The sequence below is a fragment of the Diceros bicornis genome, chromosome 9, assembly GCF_020826845.1.
Source record: "Diceros bicornis minor isolate mBicDic1 chromosome 9, mDicBic1.mat.cur, whole genome shotgun sequence".
NCBI lineage: Eukaryota > Metazoa > Chordata > Mammalia > Perissodactyla > Rhinocerotidae > Diceros > Diceros bicornis.
The window spans coordinates 19,975,054-20,001,577 of record NC_080748.1 but is presented as its reverse complement, the minus strand read 5'-3'; the positions used below and the strand labels follow the sequence as shown (position 1 = coordinate 20,001,577).

Here is a 26,524-nt window from a genome sequence, read left to right as displayed (position 1 = left end):
GCAACATGTGGAATGGGAGAAATATTTGCAAACCATATATCTAATAAGGGGTTAATATCCAAAATATATAAGAAACTCATATAATTCAATAGGAAAAAAACAATCTGATTAAAAAATGGGGGAGACTTGAATAGATATTTCTCCAAAGAAAACATGCAATTAGCCAACAAGTACATATATCACTAATCAGGAAAATGCAAATCAAAACTGCAGTGAGATATCACCTCACACCTGTTAGAATAGCTATTATCAAAAATACAAGAGACAAATGCTGTTGAGGATGTGGCGGAAAGGGAACCCTGTGCACTACTGGTGTTAATGTAAATTGGTACAGCCACTATGGAAAACAGTATGGAGGTTCCTCAGAAAACTAAAAATAGAACTACCATATGATCTAGCAATCTCACTTATAGGTATATATCCAAAGAAATGAAATCATTATCTTGAAAAGATGTCTGCACTTCCATGTTCCTTGCAGTTTTTGCACAATAGCCAAGACGTGGAAACAACCTAAGTGTCCATAGACTGGTGAATGGATAAAGAAATGTTATATATATATGAATATTATTATTATTAACATACATATGAATATATATGAACATATTATTATTATGAACATATATAGGAATATTATTCAGCCTCAAAAAAGAATAAAATCTTGCCACTTGTGAGAACATGGATGAACTTTGAGGGCATTATGCTAAGTGAAATAAGTCAGACAGAGAAAGACAAATATTGTATGATATTTATATGTGGAATCTAAAAACATCAAACTCAAAGTAACAGAGAGTAGAGTGGTGGTTGCCAGGGGCTGAGGGGTGGGGTAAATTCAAAGATCTTGATCATAGGGTACAAATGTTCACTTATAAGATGAATAAGTTCTGGGGATCTAATGTATACCATGGTGACAATAGTTAATAATACTGTTTTGTATACTTGAAATTTGCCATAAGAGTAGAGCTTTAATATTCTGACCGTAACAACAACAAAATGGTAATTATATGAGGTGAAGGATGTGTTAACTAACCTCATTGTGGTAAACATTTCACAATTTACAAGTGTTCCCCACTATTTGAAAGTAGAGTAGTGTTCCCAAGAAACCTTTCACAAGCCAAAATGGTATCAAGCAAAGAAGCTATTACTATTAATTTATATGGAAAAAATTTTTACGTGTTGCCAGACCCAACAAATAACCTACCAAATCATACCAAATAACACACAAAACCTAAAATAACACTGACTTATAGTAAAAGCGACAATGATATGATAAATACACAACCTATATAAAGTAGAAATAATGTATGCCCAGTGTAGTTTCACTTACCAGAATCAGGAGAACAGAGAGCACATTGGAAGGCTGAGAGGTGGTGGTGGTGATGAGGTGTTAGGCTGAATCATTGGAGGGTCGGGTGGTGGGAGGTACAGGAGACAGGGGTGTAGAGGAGAGAGGAGGAGGGTCATTTATTAACATCTGGTCGTCACCTGAATCCATCAGGGCAAGTAGGTCGCTAATGTCTACACCTTCTTCTATGTCTGCCTGCCTCGTGATTGACGATTGAGGTTTGTCATCTGCTGTGGCCAATGTGGCTGATGAGGCTGATGTGGAAGGCTTGAAATACAACAGTAGGCTTGACTGCTTAGCCTCTATAATGGCTCCCTGCAAAACAAACACTGAATTTTTGCTTTTCACTTTTTGTTTGTAAAAGCGAAAATCCTCTGGATTTCTTTCAGTTAGCAAAAACAAGTACTAATGTAGGTCTTTCATAAAAGCAAAGTGGTGTAAAGCAAACTTTCAGATAGCGGGGCAACCTGTATATGTGTATCAAATCGTCACATTGTACACCTTAAACTTACATAATGTTATGTATTAATCATCTCTCAAAAAATCTGGAAAATAAAAAGAAAGAAAAGCAAAGACATAGAAGAGAAAAAGATATACTGTTTAAACACAAATCTATAGAAAGCTGGTGTAGCTAATTTAATAGTTGACAGCAAAATTCAAAACAAGGAGAATTATCAGAGATAAAGACTTAGAATTCATAATGATTGAAGGGACAATTCATAAAGAAGACAAAAATCCTAAATAAGTCTACTTAATATCAGAGCTTCAAAATACATGACACAAAAATGGAAAAAAGTGAATTGAGGAGTAAACAAATCAGAATAGTTAGAAATTTTGCAATCAAGAAGATGCTTAAATCTCCCCTCCAGCCCTCAAAAGTACCACCTGTGTGACCTGTCAAGAAAGACAGATGTGCTCTCTGCCTTGCTGGGATTTCAAATAGGGCAGCCTCTAGTGAAACTTTCCACCCCTTCAGCCCTACCTCCTAAACACCATAAAAGCTAGCCCCCTTCTCACAATCTGCTCACCTACTTGTCAGATCTTTGGTGAGTACTTCTCCTGCTGGGAATCCCCGCCTTGTTGTGAGTACTAAGTAAACTTTAACCTTCTTTATTGGTGATGGTGTGTCATCTGTCTAAACATCTAAATAAATTCCTAAGTGAACAGTCATACCTGCCTCTAGGGAGACTGATCAGAACAGTTTTCAACATGCCTCTCTCAAGAATTGATTTAAAAAATAAGTAATGATACAATTGATAAAGATATTGAAGAATTAATGCTTTCCCCCAACTTCACTTTATTGACATTTAACACTTATTGACAGGAAACATTTACCAAGATAGATCATATGTTGGACTATAGAAAGTCACAGTTAATATCAAAGCATTAAAATCATACATAGAATGTTCTATTACCAAAATGAAATTAGATAGAAATCAATAACAATAAGATATTTAGAAAATATCCAAGGTGGCACAATACAAGATCAGTATATAAAATCAATTTTATTTATGTATACTAGCAGAGGACAATTACAAAATCGAAAAAATTTACCATTTGTGACAGCATCAAACAGCATAAAATACTTTGTGAAGACTCCTCTCTAAAAAATACACACCAATTTACAGCTGCAAAAATTAGTTGCAACCACTAGAGGTCAGACATTTTAGTCTGCAATATGATGCTCAAATACTCAAGTGATCCAGTTTAAAATTCTGCATGCTGATTTTCAAAATATTTTCTAAATTTTCTTCCATTATTAAAAGTTTTTTCCTTTCAAAAAGCTCAAAGCATTCCCTGCCTGAGCAGATAGGTCTTTTACACTGTATTTAATCCAAGCTGCAAAATTCCAAAAAGAAATGCAATACAGGAACACAGAAAGATGAAGCACTAACAGCAGGGTGATTTTCTGAAAATAAAATAAAAATAAAGTAACTATTAGATGTATAGTACTTCCACATACATTATCTAATTTAACCACAGGTTAGAGGGCTCCATAGGCATTTCTGGGTCTACGAGGAGTCTCAGGGCCTAAATGCCATTCTTTCATGGCCACAAATATTTGGATCCTCCTGTCATTAAGGGGTTGAGTCTATGTGCTTTCCTCTTATATCTGGGCTGGTTTGTGACAACTTCAACAATTAGCATAAGCGTCGGAAGATCTCCACGTGCGCTCTGAGGTCAACTGATAAAAGCTCACGCATATTCTGCTTGTTAGGTGGGTGGTTGAGCTGTAGTGTATGAAGTCCAACTACTCTGAGGCCCCCATGCCAGAGTGGCCACAAGGAGATGCTCCCCTTGACAGTCTCAGTTGAGCTCAGCCTTCCAGTCATCCTTGCCAATATGCTGGACACGTGGTGAAGACACTATCTAGGAAGTGGAGCCTCTTCAGTCCAAAGTGTTCCAGCTGGCAGCTGGCAGTCATTGGAATCACCCCAGCCATTCTGGGTCATCCCAGCTGAAGCCACAGACATCACAGAGCAGCATGGATTATAAGCAATCCCCATTGTGCGCTGTCAGAATCCCTGACCTGCAGAAACCACAAGTGCAATAAATTGGTTGCTATTTTATGCCACGAAGTTTGGAGTGACGTGTTAGGCAGCAACTGGAACACCCCGAGAAATTAACTGAGCTCCCTCCCTTCAACTGGGCTTCTGTCAAAGCAGAAATATCCAAAATGGAGGTCAACTTGGGCAAATGATTTGTTTGTTCTTCTCAATTACCCTCTGGCTATTAACCTTGTAAGAGTGAAAGAAGGGAGAAAAAACTAGAGAAAAAGCTTCTGCATGGTAAAAATATGTGCTAATAGGTGTTTAAATACAACTGGAAAATTGACGTAATCTGTTTCAAAATTGAAGTTCCCAACATATTCTTTCAGATTGAAGAATTATTAATTTACATCCTCTATGGTCTTACACTGCTTTGCTATTAAAGTTTCTTATTGTACCAGCACTATCAACTCCCATCCAAAATAATGGTTTTCCTACTACATTTTACTTTGTGTATGAACTCCAAACAGTGTTCATATACATGAATACATCCATTATAATGAATATCTGTTATTGTTGTTATTGTTTTAACGAATGTCTGCATACTTGAGGGCAAAAATGTACAACTGTGCTGAAGCCTAAGAGCAGACTTAAAGAATCAAAGATTCTTTTCTCATTTAAAGGCCAAAGCTTCCATTAACTACTATAGGCCTTTTTTATTTTCCTGAATAAGAACCATAGAGGGCCGGCCCCATGGCTTAGTGGTTGGGTGCACGTGCTCCGCTGCTGGTGGCCCAGGTTTGGATTCTGGGCTCGCACTGACGCACCGCTTCTCCGGCCATGCTGAGGCCGCGTCCCACAGACAGCAACTAGAAGGATGTGCAACTATGACATACAGCTGTCTACTGGGGCTTTGGGGGAAAAAAAGGAGGAGGATTGGCAGTGGATGTTAGCTCAGAGCCGGTCTTCCTCAACAAAAAGAGGAGGATTAGCACGGATGTTAGCTCAGGGCTGACCTTCCTCACACAAAAAAAATAAAAATAAAAAGAACCATAGAATTAGTCTCTATGTCCCTTTGAATAATTTTCCTCCCAGAACTTTTTCTAACGAGGTCACCTTCTTTTCTGCTGTTCATTATATAATGGGAAGCTATGTCCAAACCCCTGAGCAGGTCATGCATATAGACCTAACCTGAGGTCCTGTGACTTCTCTAATTCCACTTTTTCCACAAGTATGGATGTCTCTAAAAACAAGAATAAAAATATAAAGCATGTTGCACACTTGTTAACATAAAACGAATAGCAAGTCTTTTCCATTTTTGTTCTCCCACAGTTCTAACACAGCACCCCAAGATTGGTTTGCACATAAGAAAATTGTAGTGAATAAAAATCTTCATCAGATGTATGCATTTAGAGAAAGAAGTGATATTTTTGGGTAAATTTGAGCAAGGAAAGGAGGAAACCTCATGATATATGGGAGAGTAAGAAGAAAGGATCTCTGTCAGTAAAAATACTGAATCTCTGCAATTGGAAATTAATCATATAAGGTCAATATCTGGAGAAGTGGAGAAACACAGTTTATTTTTGAGCAGAATATATTCGATGTCTTTGAGTAGAGCAGACAGACTACGGTTGAAAACTGAGAAGTAACTCCAATTTGGGCGGTGTTTTTCCTGGGAAGAAGTACAAGAAGTTTCTCAGGTGTGGAGAGAGAGAGAATACAGACCGTGTATTGCAAACACTGGAAATAGAAGATGAAAAGAATTTGAGGACAAGGTTGACACAGACAAATAAACAGAGGAGATATCAGCAGACAGAGGTCTAAGTAAAGGACCTGAGAATATTTTTGTTTCAGAGGGAAAGGGTCCCAGGAGGTGATAAATGGATGATTATAAATTATGAAGTTACATAATTCAGACCATTCTTTCAGCAGACCAAATGTGCCGGATGGGATGTTGAAATTCTAGTACTATAAGAGATGGATGTCTAGAGTTGTTTTAATTGCAGCAATTATCCATCCCTTCATTTTCCAGTCTGATATGAAAGAATATTAGAAGTTATTTGTGAGTGGGAGACAGATGATGACTAGGGTCTTAATTGTCTCTGAAGCAAAGTTGTCCAGATCTAAATGAAAGAAGAGATGAAAGGCACGATGTCAACAGTATCAAGTGTGTTAGAGATGAGAAATAAAGCGTCGATAAACATAAGGGGGAGCAATGAGTGAAATCAGACTATGGAAGTGATTATTTCCAATCATTTATTTGATGTAGAAAAATCTGTCACAATTTCTTATTCACAATTTCTTATTCTTGTCACTAGTCCATGTCACTGTAGAACAACAACAAAAATATCAGATAAAAAATGAAGCAATTCATTCTTCAGCCACATACAAACAAAAACAAGACTAGATTTTTCCCTTTTCATCCAGATTTGGTATCATTTATCATGGTCAATCTGAGTCAGCTTTAAAATATTTTATATAAGAGACTGTTAGTAATCTTCAGTTACTTGGCATTTCAAAATGCATGTAAAATGTTTAAGACTTTTTTATATCAATTTCATATTAATTATTACTTTAATTAAAATGTAATAGATGGTGTCTGTGCTTCTAGAAATGTGTACTGCACTTTCTCCACTAGATGTCTCCAGAGAAATACAAGTAAATACTGCTAATAAGAAATGCTGCTAATAAGAAATGCTGCTAATAAGCATCCAGTTCTAAAATTTCAGAAGTACCCGGCTCAATTAGGGACAAATAGTTACATTGATTACTTAGTATTAGAGTGAGATTTGTGACTTGATAGACTTTTAAAGGAAATGAGAGTCAAAATTTCTACAGGAAAGACAGCATGCTACCTACATTCATCGCAGAAAACCTTCTGTTCTGCTTCTAAATGAGTTGACATTAAAGAGACATCATTTAATGTCTACTTTGGGGTCGAGTTAGTTATCTCTTTCTCTGAATATGATTTCATTATCTTAGAAATGTTAAGCCAGAAGATACCAGGAATATCTTTGGGCATAGAGGAGGAAATCCATTGGAAATATTTTGGGAGCATGGCTCAGGAGGTCCCCCAACTTGTAGGCTTTCCGATGTGTCAGCCACAAATATCCGAGCCTATATATCACCCTTTTGACCTCTTCAAGTCGGCCATTGATGTTCAATTTTATTTTAGCTGTATAAATATTTTAAAGAGGGGAGAAATCATAAAATTTAATTTTTGCTTAATTTGAATTCCTTCTACTGTTGGCCTAGTTCAGCATCATCTAATAATTTTAAGAAAACAGTTTCCCTTGCTCAAAGGAAACAAAGATCACTGGATCTTTGCCAGAACTTCCTTTTACAGGGCTGCAAACCCAGGTACCAGGGAAGGCTGAGAACCTCACTGGCCAAGGTGCATGGACACTGAGAAGTGCCGCCCCAAGAAGGGGTGACATTAACTTAAAGGCCTTATCACGTTTTATGAGTAAATTCTATTGCCTGTAGTTTATAAACAGGCCAAAAAGAAAGCAAAGTGATACTCAAGAAATGTTTTCAAGATCCCACAGACCGTACGTTAAAAAGCAGGGGTTTAGAAATAACTTGGGGCAAATGACCACTCAATCATTCAAAACCAAGGAAATTCTGTTTGAAAAAATCTACTCTTGGCTTGAGTATCCAGGTTTGTTGAACCACAAGCCATATCCAATCCTAGAGAGTGTAGGGCAAGTTTAATGTAGGTTACATGACTAGTGAGAGTAAGCACGGTATCACAATGACTTCACAGTCTCCAGAGGCTACAAGCCTTGCTACAAAGATCCACTGGATAATTTGCAAACTGCCAGTAAAGTAGCATCCTGATAGCTGGAAACAAATGTCTCTGTCTTTCAGACACATTATTTTCCTTTGGTCGCATAGTAAACCATTTCTTTTTCATTAATGACTTATATTTCCAGGTCAGACTTTGCAACCCTGAAAGTCAGATTTAATTGCCAAGATTTCAGACTTTCTCCAAACTGCTGAGAAAATTATGTGGCCAATCCAGGGTCAGGATCCTTTCACGAAGCAGAATAACAAGTGTGCTGTGTGGAAAGAGAGAGACAGAGACTGACCCTTGATGAGTGCTCTGAAAGGAGAGAATTGTGTCCCTCTCAAGATTTTTCAGTCTTTTCTCGACAACTTAGACTATCTTTTCTTCTCATTCTTCGGAACTGTTTCCTTCCCTCCCCGTACCCCAAACTGTCAGCTATGGACAAGGGTTCAATTGTTAGCCTCCCTGAAACCAGGATCCTGGCTAAAGTAGTTGCTTAGACTTTCTCCCACTGTAGAATATTGGATAATATCACACTTCTGGGCTGGGCTCAGCTTTTTAAGTTGCAATGCTTTAATGTTTTTATATTTACCCTGACACTTTCCTTCTCTTGGAATGTTCTCCAACCTCTAAATTTACATGTAGTTTATATGTACAATCTGGCCCTCATTTTCAAGATTTTCCTTGATGGCATTGCTCATACTGAGTGTAAATATTTGTTGAGGGCTAGCATTTATTGACTTCCATGGGACTTGTACAAGTTCCAATATGAGGCTCAGGATGGTTAGATCTAAGACTCTGTTATTTGAAACTTTGAAAAGAAAGATTTAAGAACCCTCTTTTTATTATATGAGCATATATCACGCTTTTGGCAAAAAGTAAACCTATATCTCCTGTCAGAAGGAAGCAGTCCTCTTTTGAAATACAAATGCATATCCATTTTCACAACTCATCTCATGCAATTATTTGTCCATTTAGACCACTGAAGGAATCAGGATGAATGGAAGCCGTTGATTCCAATGAATAAAACTGTGGTCACAAGGAACAACTGGATCAAAATTGTTCTTGAAAATAATCAACATATTTTCAATTTATTGCAGGCACTATTAAGAAAGCAAGTAACAGAAAATTATTGATTCTGCCTTCACCTCTATACTCATAGTCAAGTCTATATTTTCATCCTTGACTGTATTTAAAGAACTCTTTACTCTTGATACATATTATCCAAGTCAATATCTCTTTCTCTCTATATGTCATTCCTTCCTGTCCAATGAAACCCTATTGGATTTGAGCAGATTTCAGCTTCATTACAGAAAACCTTATAAACAATTGCAGCTGTCTAAAATGAAAAGGCTTGCATTAATAATGAGCATCCCAGTAAAGAGTGAATGACTATTTATACTGGTGATGTTGGAGAGATTTCTATATTTTGAGTTTGATTTATTCCTCTGTAATTCCAAAATTCTATTGTTATGTTTTGGAAGATAAGTAATCTACATTATAATGTCTAACCAGTCTAGAATTGAAGACTTTTATATAACTATCTTACCAATAATGTTCTAACAGCTAATTTACTAATATTAAGCAGAATTTTTGTCATAAAAATCTTTCCTCCTACTCAACAAGCAATTACTGACCATCTACAATTTGCACGACATAAGAGTAATAGAAATCTATTATATAAAGCAAGCCATTGACATATAGATGAAGTTAGAATAATTCCATTCAGAGAAAGATAAATGATAGATTAATTTTCTTCTTTCCACAAGGGAGTAGGGAAAGAATATAATTTATCTTTTATACTGTCTCCTTTCCAGCTCTTCTTTCAAGTTGCTCTTTTATATTCTATACCCTAAAACCAAGATTTTCAAATCGGAAAGAGGCCTCTGAATCATATTTCAGAATTTATTGTTTCACTGTATGCTTTCTTAATAAACTAGCAGCAAGTTGCAGAATTATTTTAGTGTCCCAAGACAAAATCCTATAGCAAGCTTAATATAACCTTCCTGATACTTAGAATCCTTTCTGGCCCAATCTATCCTCCCCCAAAAGCCCTTCCCATTGGACCACATAGAGATTCAACGTAAAATTTCTCTATTGCCAGTGGGGAAACAAAACTGATGTACCATTATGGTGGGACCAATTTGCACCAAGACATATTTGAATAATATTTTTATTTTAGGATAGCGTGTAACTTGTTTATTCATGGAGACTCACTGCAGTTATCGTTTCAGCTTACTGCTTTCTGACATTCAGATTTCTTTTATCTAAAGTGTTCTGAACACTTGACATGTCATGTGCTAAGAATTCCCTTGGGTAGGAATCGCCTAGAGTAACATTAAGAGGCTTTAGTTACTTTTGATGAAATCAGAAGAATTCTGGCAATGTCCTTTCTTCTTAATATGAATTTAATTATTCGATTACAGTTAGATTAGTAATACTTGCTTCCGATAGGGGATGCTTTTGCCCAGTGGTTATCAGTAGATGTGCTGCCTAGAGATGCTCAACATCATGGGAAGCATGTAATGAAAAGACAATGAAGCACAGGTATTTTTCTTTTCTGCTTCATTTCAAAAGTTAGAGAAAGTTGCCAGAACTAGATTTATGTTAACTCTATTCTTTGATATTTGAAAAGAGAAGTGAAATGGGGGTATCTCCCCAGTTTAGCGAGATTGCAAGGAAAAGGTGGTGTCTCCTGCATGTTTAATCAGCAAGTTAGAATTATTTCATGTTTTGTGCAAGCTTTAAATCTATTTAACATTTGTTTTTAATCAACAGCCATTACTCCCTTGTAATTATCAAACTTACATCTACCTTTGTTTTCTTGTAAAAAATAATAACCTTTCAGTTCTGATATGAACTGAATGTGACAAGATGTGATAAGATCAAATCATGATCTCATTGGGCACAGGGACATGTACTCTGAAGGGATAGATTGTAGAATATTCCTTACTATCCAAACAAAATCATTTGCCACAAAAAAACCCCTAAATTACAAAAGAATAAAACTGAAGTATGAACATGCAATGAGTCAGTTATTAAAAATAAAGAGGAACATAAATAATATACAAAGAAATATCTTCTTCATAATGAGAAGAAAGAGAGGCTCAATGTGTTCAGTAAACATAACTAACAGAAGTGGATTTCAGTTGGCAACTGGAAGTGCTGATGTTTTTGGAGAGAGTTCAGATTCCCAGGTTGAGGCAGTGCTCCCTCCCCCAGCTCTCACATGTATATAAACGCTGAGCTCTCCAAAGCCCACTGCCAGTTCTCTTCGTGGACTCACTGCAACGGAGAGACTAAAGATGATTCCTTTCTTACCCATATTCTCTCTACTCTTGCTGTTTGTTGTTAACCCTGCAAACGCCAATGGTCATTATGACAAAATCCTGGCTCATAGCCGTATCAGGGGCCGAGATCAGGGGTAAGTCAGTGGTTTGGTTTTATAATCTTTTTTTTTTTTTCCTCAGCTTGTTGTATGTGCAAGTACACATAAAGTTCCTTACATACACCTCAGGGTTTTTTCTACTTATTGCAAAGTAATAAGAAATAGGAAAAAATTAGTATTCTGTGATTTATATATGCATTTTAAACTTTAAGAATTACTGTCAAAATAACATGTATAATTGCTTTTTATGAACTATTATATAATTTTAATCTAATTAAAAAAATTTAACAGAACATTTCTTTATGATTCAGTTTATTTGTGTTTTTATTTCCTTCTAAAAATCTGGAATGAAGTTTTCAAAATTATAGAATCTATGGTTAGTGGCTCTCATTATGTAAACAGCTTTGAAATATCTCACGTGATGTTAGGAAAAATTGCATTTAAGTTATGTATGAAAATTAAATAATGGGTAATGTTAACTAGTTCTCTGAATTCTTTGAAGCATTTAAGAATGCTTTTAAATTTACACTCTGTAAAATTTGCAGAAACAATTTATATTTCATGGAATAAATTCAACTACAATTTAACATTTTTAAAGTTATCAGACATAATTTAGTAACTTAACCAATCATTTATCATTTTTTTAAAATGAATCTTGGCTCTTCTTCCTATGTCTCAGAGGGATTTTCATTATGCTCAAAAGCTCCCTTGCCTTACAGTGCAAAGAAGACTTCCATCTCTTTAAGAGAGAAAAACACTTAAAATTCTGGCAGAGGATGTTCTGATCTATTACTTCCATTCAAAAGAATAAAGTTTCTTTTGTGCAACTGTATTATTTAAGTTAATTTTAACACTCATCTACTTCTGTGATTACTTACCTAGAAAATTACAGAGTGTAGTGTCTTTGGACATAGTAAAACTTGTCTCTTACTCTCTGATCATTCACTGTTCCAGAGAGCCCTAAAGGCACCCCCACACCCCAAATGAGCACATGTTTGGTTTAAAAAGTATTAGTGGATTATCTACTATTAAAAGTCATAAGACATATGAAAACAAAATTGCGTTAAGCTTAATGCTGCCTGAATATTCCTATTAGATTAACTTTTGAAACACTGGTTTTGTTTTACTCTCAGGGATGTATAATTTTCTCTCTCTCTTTCTCTCCCATAGATTTTAGTTTTTCCAGTGATTCAGTAGGATCGGATCAAGAATCAGATTTCTGCAAGACTAGAATCACATCTTTGAAAATCAAATCCATATGTTAACTTTTTTTTTTTTTTTTGCCATCTGACCTGTAGACATGAAAAAAGAGTCATCATTAGGATGTTAACTCGCTTTCCTTCCCTCTGTCTTCCAGCCCAAATGTCTGTGCCCTTCAACAGATTCTAGGCACCAAAAAGAAATACTTCAGCACATGTAGGAACTGGTATCAAGGTGCCATCTGTGGAAAGAAAACGTAAGTCTCATCTTTTTCCTAATGTGCCAGTCCCAAAGACAGCACCATGGTGTCTTTGCCTTTTCTTGGGCGTATGCACCATTTTTCTTGAAAATACTCTCAAAATTGTGAGCTTTTTTTTCCAAAAAGGATCACATATATTCATAAAGAAATTTTTCCTGCATTTGTCCCTATACTAGTGGAACTCTCATTAGGCCTGAATCTTTGTATCGTGGACATCCAAGGAGGCCAATCACAGGGCAATGTGATTTGGTACAGAATCAATGTGAGAGATTGACTACGTCATTTCTACTCCTGGGTTAGCCCTCTTTCATCTTAGGCAAGTAAATTAACCTCTATGCCTCAGTTTCCTCAATTTATTAAAAAATGGGCCAGAAGAACAAATTGATCTGAAATATCAGGGGTTTTGAGGCACACATTGTTTGCCTACAGTCATTTGGAAATTATCTCAAGTACTCTGGTTTCCCTCCGAGTTTTCATCAAAGCTTAAGGTTGGAAAGGACTTAAATTTCATCTTTTCATTTAATCCAGTCATTCCATTCCAAACTGCCAGATCCCCAAGGGTCCACAAAGGTGATCAAATCCACCACTGTAATTACTATTTCAATAGCCAAAATGACAGCTACTCTTTAACTTCATTACATATTTCAACAATTAATTTAAAATTGGAAAACACTTTTTATTACTTGACAGACATGCTTATTGGTTTAGTCTATCAATAAATATTGGTAGAAAAAATACAATCCTGGGCATATAAAGGTTGAGAACTGCTCATGTGGTCCAAATTCTTCACTTTAAAGTGAAGGAGCTGAGTCATAGATAGAATAAGTTGCTAAATCAAAAAGGTTAGAGATGTTCTCCTCACTCAAGTAAACAGAGGAAATGGCTCTTCCTTGTTTCCTATTAACTGGACCCCATCCTCCATAAGAGAAACCTGAGAACCAGAGTTCTGGTTCTGGAAGGAGAACCTGCTAAGCACATCATCATTAAACTTCAGTTACCCTAAATACGGTGGAAGGATTGGAGAGCGTTAAAAACTTATTCCTAACTTAATAATTTTGGTACAAATGCTAAATACGGAATCATTTAACCTCTTGGAGTCTCTGTTTCTTTACCTGTGAAATGTGAATTTAATACTTACAGAGTTTCTGAAAGTAAAGTGAATTGACAAATGTAAAATTGGTAAGTAACTCTAACTCACAATCTCAATTGTCTTTAAACTATTTCAAACAACTTGAAATATGCAGATGGGAAAGGAGTTACGAGCAGATGCCTATTTAAATGCATAGGATTATCTTTATTTCCAAATAAGAATCATGTATTCGAGGCATAACCTTAGCTGGACTATACCTCCCCAAGTCTAAGACACCACAGGACATTGCTGCCCCTTCCTGCTCATTGGCTTAACAGGGTTTCAACTGATGTTACTTTTTGACCTGGACATTATTCCTAGTAGTTTGCAGACAGCTGCCAGACTTGAGTCATTCACATAATTACCATGTCAGTCAGTGGTTACAGAGATCTTGGGCACGCTGCAGGCCAGGGCCCAGCATGGAACACCAGGGCTCTGGATTCTCCTCCATTTGTTCTTGGTATTCTTGGTTACCATGAGGCATATTTGGAATGCACACCAACTACATAAGAAAAGACCAGGTCTCTGAAATATTTAGGGGAAATCTTTATTACATCCTTCCTGGAAGTTAAGGAAGTGTGATATAATCTTACAACCATCTAAATATATTAGAGATGCCAAGGCCTATACTAAACATATGCCAAGATTCTTTCTAGCATTCCATTAAAAAAACAAAAATCCCTGCTTTGAAGCCTGGCTTTTTACCAGAAATAGAACAATGTTTCCTTTGTTTAATTATATTAGCTATTTCCTCCAAGTAGCTTCATTTTCACAAACACATTTACATCTGTGTTCTGGAATAAATGTAAATGCTAGTTGCTAGTTTCAAATAAGGAAAGAAATCAATGATATTGACAAGAAGAATGCCTGATTTGCCATCTGCTTGCAGCTGCTAAAATTTTCAAAGACATTTTTATGACTTTATGCATCAGTTGACAGAAATGTTTCTCTTCTGGTTGAACACTTGCTTTGGGGATTTAGGGGAAGTAACTGTGCAGGTCTAATGAAAAACATGACACTTCCTAGGTTTATGATATTTCCCACAATATATTTTGGCCTGGTAATAGAGTGTTTTGTAGACTTCCTTTAAAGAATGTCAGTGACATTTTCATGAGATTTGGGATACTATTCAGAAAACAAAGATAAATTTCTCACTTTCAGAGATGTGCATAGCAACGATTTTTTCTTTACTCTTGTTTTGTCCTACTGACTACATGGGTACTTTGAGTACATGTACCATAAAAGTTTTCCTGAAAAAAACTGCTTTTTTGTTTTTAAAACCTCAACTCATAGATAACCAAATTGTTCAACTATTAGCTGAAATTGCAATTGACTCTTTTGAAATTTTATCCCATCTTGTGCATTAATTCTCTACATTAAGGCTGATCCTTGAGTTGTATTGGCATGTGTTATAAAAATTTTCGTTACATTAACAATTTCCTCTTCTATTTGCTATTTTAAAGTCCTATCAGTCCTGACCTAAAAATTATGTATCTAATTTTTTAATTGTTTACAATATATGCTAAAGATAATGCATAAGCAATTATTAATCAATCCCTTGGCATCCAAATATTCAAATTGATTTTTATGAGGATCCATGTAAATAAAATTATTTCAGGGGCCATATTTACATAAGGCTTCCATATAGGTTGTATATGTTTCCAATATCAATTATCCTTGAAATTATTTTAAAATTAGAGAACAATTGAAATTGGCATTTCTCACTTAATTTTCTCTATCTTCTTATCTATTGACTATCCTTAAGCCAATATTCCATACTAGAAATTTTTTTTTATTCATCTTTTCATATTTTACTACCTATATATGTCTGTCTACAAACAACATTACATTGTGCTTTTAAAATTTTACATTAAGAAAATAGAGAAACAAGAATCCAAGGTCACAAGCAGGACCATTATCAATTAATGGACTTGGCTTCAATCTGAAAAGCTTATTTAGTTTTTTTATTATATAAGACCGTATCTTGTACCACCAAAAGTTCCACTTTTTAAAAATTTGTTTTTATTGTAATTTTTATCATACCAAGAAAAAATTTTTTTATTCTTATAGTTGGGGATATTTCTTCTAAATATGTCCAAATTCTTTCATTCATTCATACTTCTTGAGTACAATTATCATAACTAGATAAAAAGCCAGAAAGTAATAATGTCTGAACTAGCTAATGTATGTTTAATTACAGAATTGCAAGAAAATATATAAGTAATTATCTTAAGCTTGTATGACATAATTTATGAATTAAAAATTACAAAATGGTCTGTATTTTCTCTTTAATTGTAATATTCTCCCTATTTCCAATTGTTTGATAAATTCTTCTTCATATTTCTATTGAGAGGAAACAAAGCATTATGTAAAATTTTAATTAAAAGTACTACCTATGCTAGATCCTGAAGAAGTCCAGAAAATTTCAAATAAAATTTGATTAAATGAAGATCAGGGTTATATTTCTTATAAAGTGGAAAATGGAAGCAATTATACAGATGATTTCAGGTTACTATTTTCCTTCAAACTATAGTAAATTAGACAAAGTTATTTTGGATATATCTTTGCTTGAATTTTCTGGTCTGTTGCCTTAATTAATTATTGACCGTATATAACTTAACACACCTTGTTAACTTTGAACAGCATAGCATTTTTTTGAATATTATATTCTAATAACTCAAAACAAACATTTAAATTGTCTTTCCAAATTTTACAAAAATAAAAATAAATAGAAGATTTTAAAGGTTGTCTTTAATATCATCAAATTAATAACTCTACTGGCAATTCAAACCAAAAATAGCATTATTTTGGTTAGCAATGGGATAGCATTTTATTGGTTGGAATAGGTTGATGTATTTCCTGATGGTTCTAGTTTCCAATAACCTTACCCTAATGAACATTTCTAGCTATTTATAGTTTCCAAAAGGATTTCCAAAGCATTGTTTTATTTGAGATTCACATCTACCCTGCGAGTAGGTGTTGTAGCTACTACATCCATGTGATATAGTTGGGGAAACTGAGACCCAAATTTGTTAAATGACTTGCTCAAGGTCACACATCTACTAAGGAGTGGAACTGGGGAACCAAACTTCATTCTTCTGGCTCAATATTCTGGAACTTTTCCACCATGCCATGAGGCTATAGAGGGAAATCAGACTAATATAAATACCTTGGTGTCAGAAAGATAAAATGGTTTTTAGATTCTCAGTAAACCATGGCAATAAGTGATATGCTTTGTTAAGTTTATGTGAAATGTATCCTATGTAGTTCCCCATTTTAATATAAATTTTCTTCCAATGTACAGGACTGTGTTATATGAATGTTGCCCTGGTTATATGAGAATGGAAGGAATGAAAGGCTGCCCAGCAGGTAAAATTTCAATTACTAAATCCAATGAGGAACTTGTCTTGTATGAGGAAAAGAGTTGAGGTAGCCTGTAGAGAAGCCAAGTGTGTGCGTGCGTGTGCGTGTGTGTGTGTATGCATTTAGCACCATGATAAATCCAAGATATAGTCCCCATATCTTGATGCTAATCATGAATTTATTATGGTGATAAGGTATTAAAACATACTTCTGATACACTGGATGCTGGATAATACAACAGAAGCTGAGTCATATATTTAAATTAGTTCAACTTTCCTTCAAGAACAAAAATCCCTTTTACAAAATCCCTCTGTTTGAACTTGTCTAGAAACACGGAGCTGACTACTTGGCAAAGCATCATCTTCTCTAATTGAACAGCTCTGATTTTATAATGTTCCTCATATTGAAGGCTGATTTCTTATAACTCTGCCAACTAGAGAAAAAATAATTCATCTATTTCCTCTTTGAAATGACAGCCATTCAGATATTTAACACCAATCATCACACCTTTCTTCCAGCTACTCTCTCTTCTCCAAAAGATCTTCTCTTCTCCTGGCTAATTATCCCCAGTTCTTCTGGGGATATAGACTTTGGAGCCCTCACCATCATAAACACCAACCCATAAAAGTCTTCAATCCAGTCATCTGTTTTTTGAATATGATCCCAGACTGGTGTCTATAATCCATGTAGTTCCAAGCAGCTGAGAGAACAGCAAGACAAATACCTCACTTTTGGGGGCCCATGAGCTTTAGTTAATGTCGTTGGTAACTATGTCATATCATTAGCTCATATTGAATGTGCAATTAAAATTGATATCAGGTCTTTTTTACATAAATACTATCAAGTCAGATCTTTCTCGAGAATTTGTTTTTTCAAGTTAGGCATAAGACATACGTGGAACCCTGTTACTTTTAATTTTGACTCATTTTATCTCTTTTCAGGTCTTTTAAAGTCCTGATTTTATAATTTAACTTATTGTATCACCTAGACTTGGTATATTCACAAATGTAATAACCATTTATCCTATGATATTATCCAATCATACTAATTTTCAAATCAGATAGGTTCAGAAAAAAATAAGTTGGCTGCAACAACCTTCAGGTTGACATTCATACACTAATCTTTCTTCTGAAGTTCAGGAGAAATATTATGGAAGTGTTAGATACTTTAATCTAGTTCCTTCCTAAAGTTATGATGAAAAGAAGCAGGTCTACATATTTCTTTTAGGGACCGAAATCTATAAAAATTATATTCCTATCTTATATTGTATTTAGTATTATACTAGTTAGGAGCTTTAAGCCAACATGAAGCAGCTTATCACCTTTGCCATTCTCAGTAAGAAGTGAAGGGAATCTTTTTATTTTAGTGAAATAATCAGAGATATTTACTGATAAGTATAATTGAACTATTATTGACATCACAGGATTGACATCTAAATAGATTAAATGTTAAACCAAGATGATAATTTAAAATCCAACACAAAGTATATATGAAATAGTAGGGTTTTTTTTTGTTACTTAGCACTCAAAAGGTAACTTTCATATAAAACTGACGATTCATAAAGTTTTATTGCTAAAATTATCAGTTAAATGTATTGGGGAACTTAGTGTAAAGTTTAAATGATTGTGAAATTGTCTTCTTGAACTATTATCCTAAGTACTTGTTCATTTCTTGCTTGTTTCAGTTTTGCCCATTGACCATGTTTACGGGACGCTGGGCATCGTGGGAGCCACCAAAACACAGCGCTATTCTGATGTCTCAAAACTGAGAGAAGAGATCGAAGGAAAAGGGTCTTTCACTTACTTCGCACCGAGTAATGAGGCTTGGGACAACTTGGATTCTGTAATTCATTGTTTTTATTAATATAATTTATTTTTGTTGTTATTGTTATTTCATTTTAATTGATTTATTAACTTGGAAATTAATAGAAATTTTATATCTTTCTATTGTACATATATGAGGATACATAAAAGAATGAGTTATTGAGGGTAAGGAGTAAAGCATTTTAATCCATCCATAAATGAAATTACTCCCCAGCAGACTCATAGACTAATAAAAGACAGGCAAACCAAGAGTGGAACAGGCGCTTGTCATTATTCTATTTTACTCCTTTCCTCTTTCTTTTTTGATTGTGAAGAAATATATTTAATTTTAGATGACATATCTAGTAGAAAAGTAAGTAAAGAAGCCTAGTGGAATTTAAAATTTATTATAAGTTATATTATATAGATATAATTATTATTTTAATTATATGTAAATATATATGGCTGTTCAGAGATTGACAGATTTATAAACATGGATGTGGATATTGAAATGAAGTGTTGAAAACAATGCATTTGATTTTCAAAGTTTTTGTGCATAATCTGATTTACAACACACTAAATTATGACTCAATTTCCAAAAATGTAAACCTGGTATAGAAATATATTCCTATTTTCTACTTGATATGAAGATGAATTGATAATTACTACTAGAGTTGAATAATATTTAGTAAAACTTGGGCAGATTTCTCTAAATGTTTTCTTGCTACTTTAACTGTGTGGTTAATTGCTTGCTTTACAGAACTCTCTCCTCTGCTTGTCTCTGACCACATCTCTAACTACCTTTCTGGTTCTTTTTTCTGACTCTTCTTCTTCCTTGCCTTAAAATGAGTCTTATTAAAGTTCTTCCAAGAACCAGACTCTACTTTTTATATGCACTTCCGATGGCTTCAGCTACCACTTGGGCACATTTAACCATGAAATCTGTGTTTCTTGTACTTGTTCTCCTTAGAACCCCAGGAGAATGTTTCTAATATTCATCTTAATATTTCTCCTTGGATACACCAATGAGTCTTAACAAAAAGTTATCTAAAACATATGCCATTTTCTTTCTCCCCATAAACAATTGCTTTTCTGTTGCCTTTTTCTGTAATTGGCAGTACCAATCTCAGTGTTCAGACTTGAAAATTGTGAGTCATTTTTACCTCCTTTCTCTCCAATTCTTACAAACCATTGTTAGTCACCCATATCTCATGTCTCGTGCTCTTAATACTCTCTTTTCTGTTATGCATTATCATCAGATTAACCTTCCTAAAGTCCAGTCTAATCATTATATTCCAATGCAGCAAAATCTTCAGTAGCTCCCCATTGCCAGATTAATTTATACTTTACTCAAGCATTAAAATCATCTGTGTTTTTCTAAATGTGAAAACATCCCACATACTTTTCTTAATTTCTACCCTAATATTACTTGAGAAACATAAAAATATGTGCTAACCACACTGGACATCTTCTGCTCTCCCATCATTCACCCTGTGTCAGCAACTGGACTTAGAATGACCATCATGCCATTCCTATCCTGTTTCCTCTCGAGGTCTGTCTCCAAACCTTGAATCACTGGACTTCCTCATCTGAACCCTGAAAGCATTTCTCTCTCCTTCTACCCTTTATCTTACTACGTTTCTTTTTACCTGCTGCTATCTGGTAAGTGCCTTAAAGGTAGAGACTTCACCTCACTTATCATTGTATTTCCCATAGCACAGAGTACAGTATGATACAATATATGATATTAGATAAATAAACAAGTACAGGATGATTGAATTCTTGAATTTGTTATGGAATAAATGTAAAATATGTGTTAAAACTCAAATGCTGTGTAGAAATATAATTCCATTTTTGTTTTGTTTACCACTCAAAATATTGTAAATATCTGATAATTGCATATCCCCCTAAGTCCTTACTTTACATCAAGATTGTCTCTTCATCAATATATTCATTTAAAAAAATGTGCTTTGTTTTTAAAAATATCCAAGCACTCTATCAGATTCAGGACCCTTAACTGAGTACCTAAAGTACTAAATTTCTTAAGAAATTGAAAAAATATAATTTTAAACTTTTATGTCAATTTAATTGACCATCTGGGTGATGCAATGAGAACGTAACAAAAGAGTAGAAATAGTATGACTATAATAATCTTAATAATGAGCAGCAATAAAATAAACTTCTATCATTTCAATTTTTCCCAGGATATCCGTAGAGGTTTGGAGAGCAATGTAAATGTTGAATTATTGAATGCTTTACATAGCCACATGGTTAATAAGAGAATGTTGACCAAGGACTTAAAAAATGGCATGATTGTTCCCTCGATGTATAACAATTTGGGGCTTTTCATTAACCATTATCCTAACGGGGTAAGTTTCATTGATAAAAAGTACATTTCTGAGTAATGTTGCTCTGAATTTTTTCTGTAGCTTTTATATAATGTTCACAGAAATAAGATGTTAGTGAATAAAAATGCCATATCATGACTTTCCCCCACATTCAGGTCATGTAAATTTCTAATTCAGTGACTGATTTCTACTAAGTGTGATTGTGAGAATAAATTAAATTGACAGTTCATTGACAGTAGACTTAGATGTTCTAAAAAAGGAAATTTTAGTAGTTGATGTGTTTGAAAAAATAATAAATAAGAATTTATCAGAGAATAATCAGAGAATGAATATTCCTTTGTTTACTCTCTGGCTGCTATACTGATTTAGGTTCTTGTGTGTTTAGATAAGAGTCTGTGGGAAACTTCCAACAAAGTCACAGGGCCCTTTCAACAAATTTCCAGGGACAAAAAGGGTCAATGATGTGGTAATATTTAGGAAATAATTGGAATAGGACTGATTATATTTATGCAATAATTGTTTGTTTCTCTCTCTCAGAACTTATTTTATAAATAATTAGACTTCTTTATATAAGTTATGACTATCTCTGTAAAAGAAAGAACAGAATAAAAGCAATAATACAGATGAAAAAATGCTTTTGCCTTATGTTTCTAGATACATTAAGTATAATTGGACTTGGGTTCTTAACTGGTTCTATTTTCTCTTAGTTTCTTTTTTAGACATAGCAATATGTAAGTCTTCATCCTCAGCATTTATATTCAGAATGTCGGTTCCTTCATGTTACATTTACTAGTATAAATGAACAATAGGGAATGGGCTTACAGTCTCAGCGGTCAATGAATAGCTCTGATTTCTGTATTTTCATTTTCTCAAATAATGATAGGTTGTCACTGTTAACTGTGCTCGAATCATCCATGGGAACCAGATTGCAACAAATGGTGTTGTACATGTCATTGACCGTGTCCTTACACAAATTGGTACCTCAATTCAAGACTTCATTGAAGCAGAAGATGACCTCTCATCTTTTAGGGTAAGTATAAGAAGTAGCAGCAGATTGTCTTGGATCATTGAAATTCTTCCACTTTCCGTGTCAGAATCTAAAAACAATGAGAATGGTATTAAACAAATCTGGCAGAAAGTAACAAATGTATTTCTTGAAATGAAAAGATTTTCATTTTTCACAGAAGAAATCATCTCCTCATATGAGATAATATTATTTATGTGGACATGAGAGATAAAGACGGTTAGTTATGCGACTGTAGTGTATTTAGTGCTTTTAGAACGTGTCCATCTAAGTTATTAAATGTACTGCTGGGTACTGCTACAGTCACACAAACATTGGCAGAATTCCCATTCTTACAAAGATAATTTGAGGAAAGTTGGAAAGGACATAGTTGGTTGTGCCAAAAAGTAATGTTTCAAAGATGTAATGAGAGCAAACTTCTATAATTTTCTATAGAAGCAACTCCTTCATGTCAGCCTAGGCTAAGTGTGTTGTAATTCTCTTTTGGATTTGCAATGTGCGAGCCTCTAAAAAGTGCATTCTTGTTTCAGGCAGCTGCCATCACATCTGATATATTGGAGGCCCTGGGAAGAGATGGTCACTTCACACTCTTTGCTCCCACCAATGAGGCTTTTGAGAAACTTCCACGAGGTGTCCTAGAAAGGATCATGGGAGACAAAGTGGCTTCTGAAGGTACTAAAATGTCTTTCTCTTTGAGGAGCCTCGCAGAATTCCAAGAAGTAAAGGAAATAAAAAAGAGATTAAGCCGTGAAAATATTATCAGCTTTGATAAGCAAAGGCAAAGAAAAACTCTTGTTCTGAGGTGGACTATAAAAATCTTAAAAAACCAAGTCCTTGAAAGAGTAGGCAGAGTAATCAAACAATTAGTTTAATAATTAATTAGTAATTAAATAACAAGACTATCCTGAAGATCACATTCTTTTGTATTGCTTTCAAGTAAATAAGTAGCAAGCATTAGAAAGGATTAGCAAGTGTTGAAAAGAAATATTAGGTCATCCAATTTTAATATCATATACATATTATGCAATTCTTTTAATTCTAAATTTATGCTAAAAGATATAATTGAGTTGAGAAAATTGCATGGTTCTCTTGGGCCATTATTTATTGCTACATAGATTTTGGCTTCTTTCCAGTATCTCTTTTTCTTTTCTCAAACAGATTTTACATTGTGACTAGCATATTTTACTCACTCAGCCTATCCCAAAATACATTTTAAAAATTTAAGATGAGAAATTTTGAGGATACAGCTATAGATGTGATATAGTTAAGGCAAAGTTCCCTTCAGATGTCCTTTAAGAAATTATCTTTATTTTTGCTACTTGCTAGATGTTGTCTTTAGGGAATTTTTTGTCTTACCCTCAGCTTCTATTAACCTTTTTACAAATTATGTACAGTTCTTCTGTTACGAGCAGCAAACGCAAGACACGGCTTGGGTATTTTGGAATAGGTATCACTAACCAATAACTTTACAGGCCTTCTGAGAGGATCAATTCTTCTTGCTTTTACATCAGAAATTACTTTCTCATGATAGTGGAAACATGGTTTAACATATTTTCTAGAACTACACAAATCACTTGATGAAGCTGATCTTCTCTTCTTACTTCCTACCAAGCTGAGCTATTTCTACTGTATAGTTGATGGAAAAAACGTTCCTAGAACATAAACAGAATTTAAAATCCTTTAGTTGATCCTCAGGTCTTATATATGCATTGTATTTCTTATGAATACTTATTTCTACAGTAAAACATGTCTTTTAAGAGTCAAATGCTATTTATTTCCCTTGATCTGAATGTTTGCCCTATTTTTGTCCTCCAGCTCTCATGAAGTACCACATTTTAAATACTCTCCAGTGTTCTGAGGCTATTATGGGAGGAGCAGTCTTTGAGACTCTGGAAGGAAACACAATTGAGATAGGATGTGATGGTGACAGCATAACAGTAAATGGAATCAAAATGGTGAACAAAAAAGATATTGTGACAAATAATGGTGTTATCCATTTGATTGATCAAGTCCTAATTCCTGATTCTGGTGAGCAACAGTTTCGTATTCTTCTGTTTACTATTGTTTACCAATTATGATGCCTCAAGAGTAAGTCCATGAAAAACGAATGTGTAGTATAAAGAATGACATGTGAAGCACAAACACAAAATAAAGAGTCAGCTGAGTACTAAAGAAGTTGCCTGTGTAGTCATGGGCATTGTGTGCATGGAACTTTGGCTTTCTAGAGTTTCTAACAGCTAATATTTATAAGGGCCTCATAGTGCCAGAGTTTTTCTTGAAAAATGAGAGGAAAGATATAACCAAATTGTCAGCTTTGGAAAAATGAAAGAGCTATGGTACTCAAAAATAGAGACAGACGAGAGGTGAGCAATAAAGAATTAAAGAAAATGGAAAGTAAGAAGACAGAAAGTTATTTTCCTTCTGAAATTCTTTGTTGTTATCAACCTCAAAAAAGGGAAGCTGGAACTCTTAACTAGGGAAGGGCAAGATGTCATATCACATTGTCAGTGCAGCAAATAGCTTATAGAAAACAGCCCAGAATTGATTTACTAATCTCATGATGATGATAATTACAGTGATGACATTGTTGGGATGGTGATGGTTTATTTTACAGCCAAACAAGTTATTGAGCTGGCTGGAAATCAGCAAACCACTTTCACAGACCTTGTGGCCCAATTAGGCTTGGCATCTGCTCTGAGGCCAGATGGAGAATATACTTTGCTGGCACCTGTGAATAAGGCATTTTCTGGTATGTACTGGTCACTGTCATTCCTGCTCTCCTCTCTCTCACACAACTTTTTTCTTCACCATGATTGTTTGCAATAAAAAATAATAAATACTTTATAAGGTATTGATTAGTTTCTTCATCGGCTACACACACAACACGTTAGCACTATGTAATCTCTATTAAAATGTCTTTCATTTCAAAACATTTCATTATAAAAGATAATGGCCTACAGGAAGTGAAAGTATGTGATAAGGGGTCTTCAGTTATTATGTAAATGTAATCATATTTCCAGCACACATATGGATATATTAATAGATCTCAAGAAAAATAAACCTGATTTGTTTATTTAACACCAATATAATAATATTTAGGTATAAATAGGCATACTTTGCATCTCAGAATTTGAAAGTAAGGTGTCAAATTATAAATAAATAAAAACAAGAACCTATTATACACTTCTATATTATGATATGAACTATTATTGTAAGTATTTTACCTAGTAGCTGCCATTCAAGGATGGTGTTTAGATTAATGCAATCTGCCAGTTTTTCCAGAAAAAGGATTACATGAAGACATATTTAAATTTTTAGAAAATATTTAATAATTAAAAATATAAGTAAGGATCACCTTTTTTATGATTTTCCAAATACCAAATTGTGATATAGAAAATAATTAACAAAAAAGTCAAATTTCTAGAAATGCTGTTTTTCCTCTTTGTAATAATGATGTACATGTCCGTTGACATTAACCCACCTTTAAAAGGTTGTGTGCCTTTCTCTAAAGTAATAAAGATAAATTTACAAATGATTCATCAGTAGTCTTTCATATGACTAACGGACATCAAATACTTAGAAAAAAAATCTTAGCCAGCATTAGAGTTTAAGTTTTGCTAATGATCACATAACACTATGTAGCCCTCACAGAGATGAAACCCATTGTTTGGACTGCTTGGAATTGTGTTATAGTTATTTGATGGAAGAGCTCATAGAGTTTCAAATTGGTGCATAGACTTCCTAGCCTTGAGCATTTAGTTGACTCATATGAGTGTAGGATCCATAATATCAATAGTAATAGAGATTATCCATTTTCATGATCTTCTCTTACCAGGAGAAATTTTAATGCTTTCTAAATAAAATAATACTCTTTCTTAACGAATTTATTTACAGATGATACTCTGAGCATGGATCAGCGCCTTCTTAAATTAATTCTGCAGAATCACATATTGAAAGTAAAAGTTGGCCTTAATGAGCTTTACAATGGACAAAAACTAGAGACCATTGGAGGCAAACAGCTCAGAGTCTTTGTATATCGTACAGTAAGTGAATCAGAACAAGATAAAATATCCACATTGGCCTAAATGTCAAATGACATGTACTTGTCAAAGAATGTTCTTACAACAAATGTTTCCCAGAATTTTATTAATGTGTTTTCAATAGTAAATATTCATAGGAAGATCAGGGAACTGAGTAACTTGTGTGAAAAGACTGTGAAGAAAGTACACAAAAAGTGCTATGTATTAATAATTCAGATAATTTGCATTTGTTTCATTATAAATAACTTTATGTTCTAAAGTGTTAATTATTTCAATTCCAGAAATCACTAAAACTCCTTTAAAATAAGCTTTTGATTGATAGAGTACTTTACAGTTTACAAAGTAATTTT

At 34.3% G+C, this 26,524-nt stretch overlaps 1 protein-coding gene across 4 annotated transcripts in view; it reads left to right on the top strand.

Annotated features, from left to right (window-relative positions):
- The first annotated feature begins 10,921 nt into the window (after window positions 1–10,921).
- POSTN (periostin) overlaps window positions 10,922–26,524 on the top strand; it is a 34,268-nt gene continuing 18,665 nt past the window's right edge. For all 4 annotated transcript variants that reach the window (XM_058548047.1, XM_058548045.1, XM_058548046.1 and 1 more), the window contains exons 1-10: window positions 10,922–11,045; window positions 12,367–12,465; window positions 16,902–16,966; window positions 18,645–18,802; window positions 20,967–21,131; window positions 21,994–22,140; window positions 22,665–22,806; window positions 23,950–24,162; window positions 24,749–24,883; window positions 26,029–26,177. In XM_058548047.1, the coding sequence (XP_058404030.1) occupies window positions 10,927–11,045; window positions 12,367–12,465; window positions 16,902–16,966; window positions 18,645–18,802; window positions 20,967–21,131; window positions 21,994–22,140; window positions 22,665–22,806; window positions 23,950–24,162; window positions 24,749–24,883; window positions 26,029–26,177 (1,392 nt within the window). In that variant the 5' untranslated portion in view covers window positions 10,922–10,926. The remainder of the gene's footprint in view (window positions 11,046–12,366; window positions 12,466–16,901; window positions 16,967–18,644; window positions 18,803–20,966; window positions 21,132–21,993; window positions 22,141–22,664; window positions 22,807–23,949; window positions 24,163–24,748; window positions 24,884–26,028; window positions 26,178–26,524) is intronic.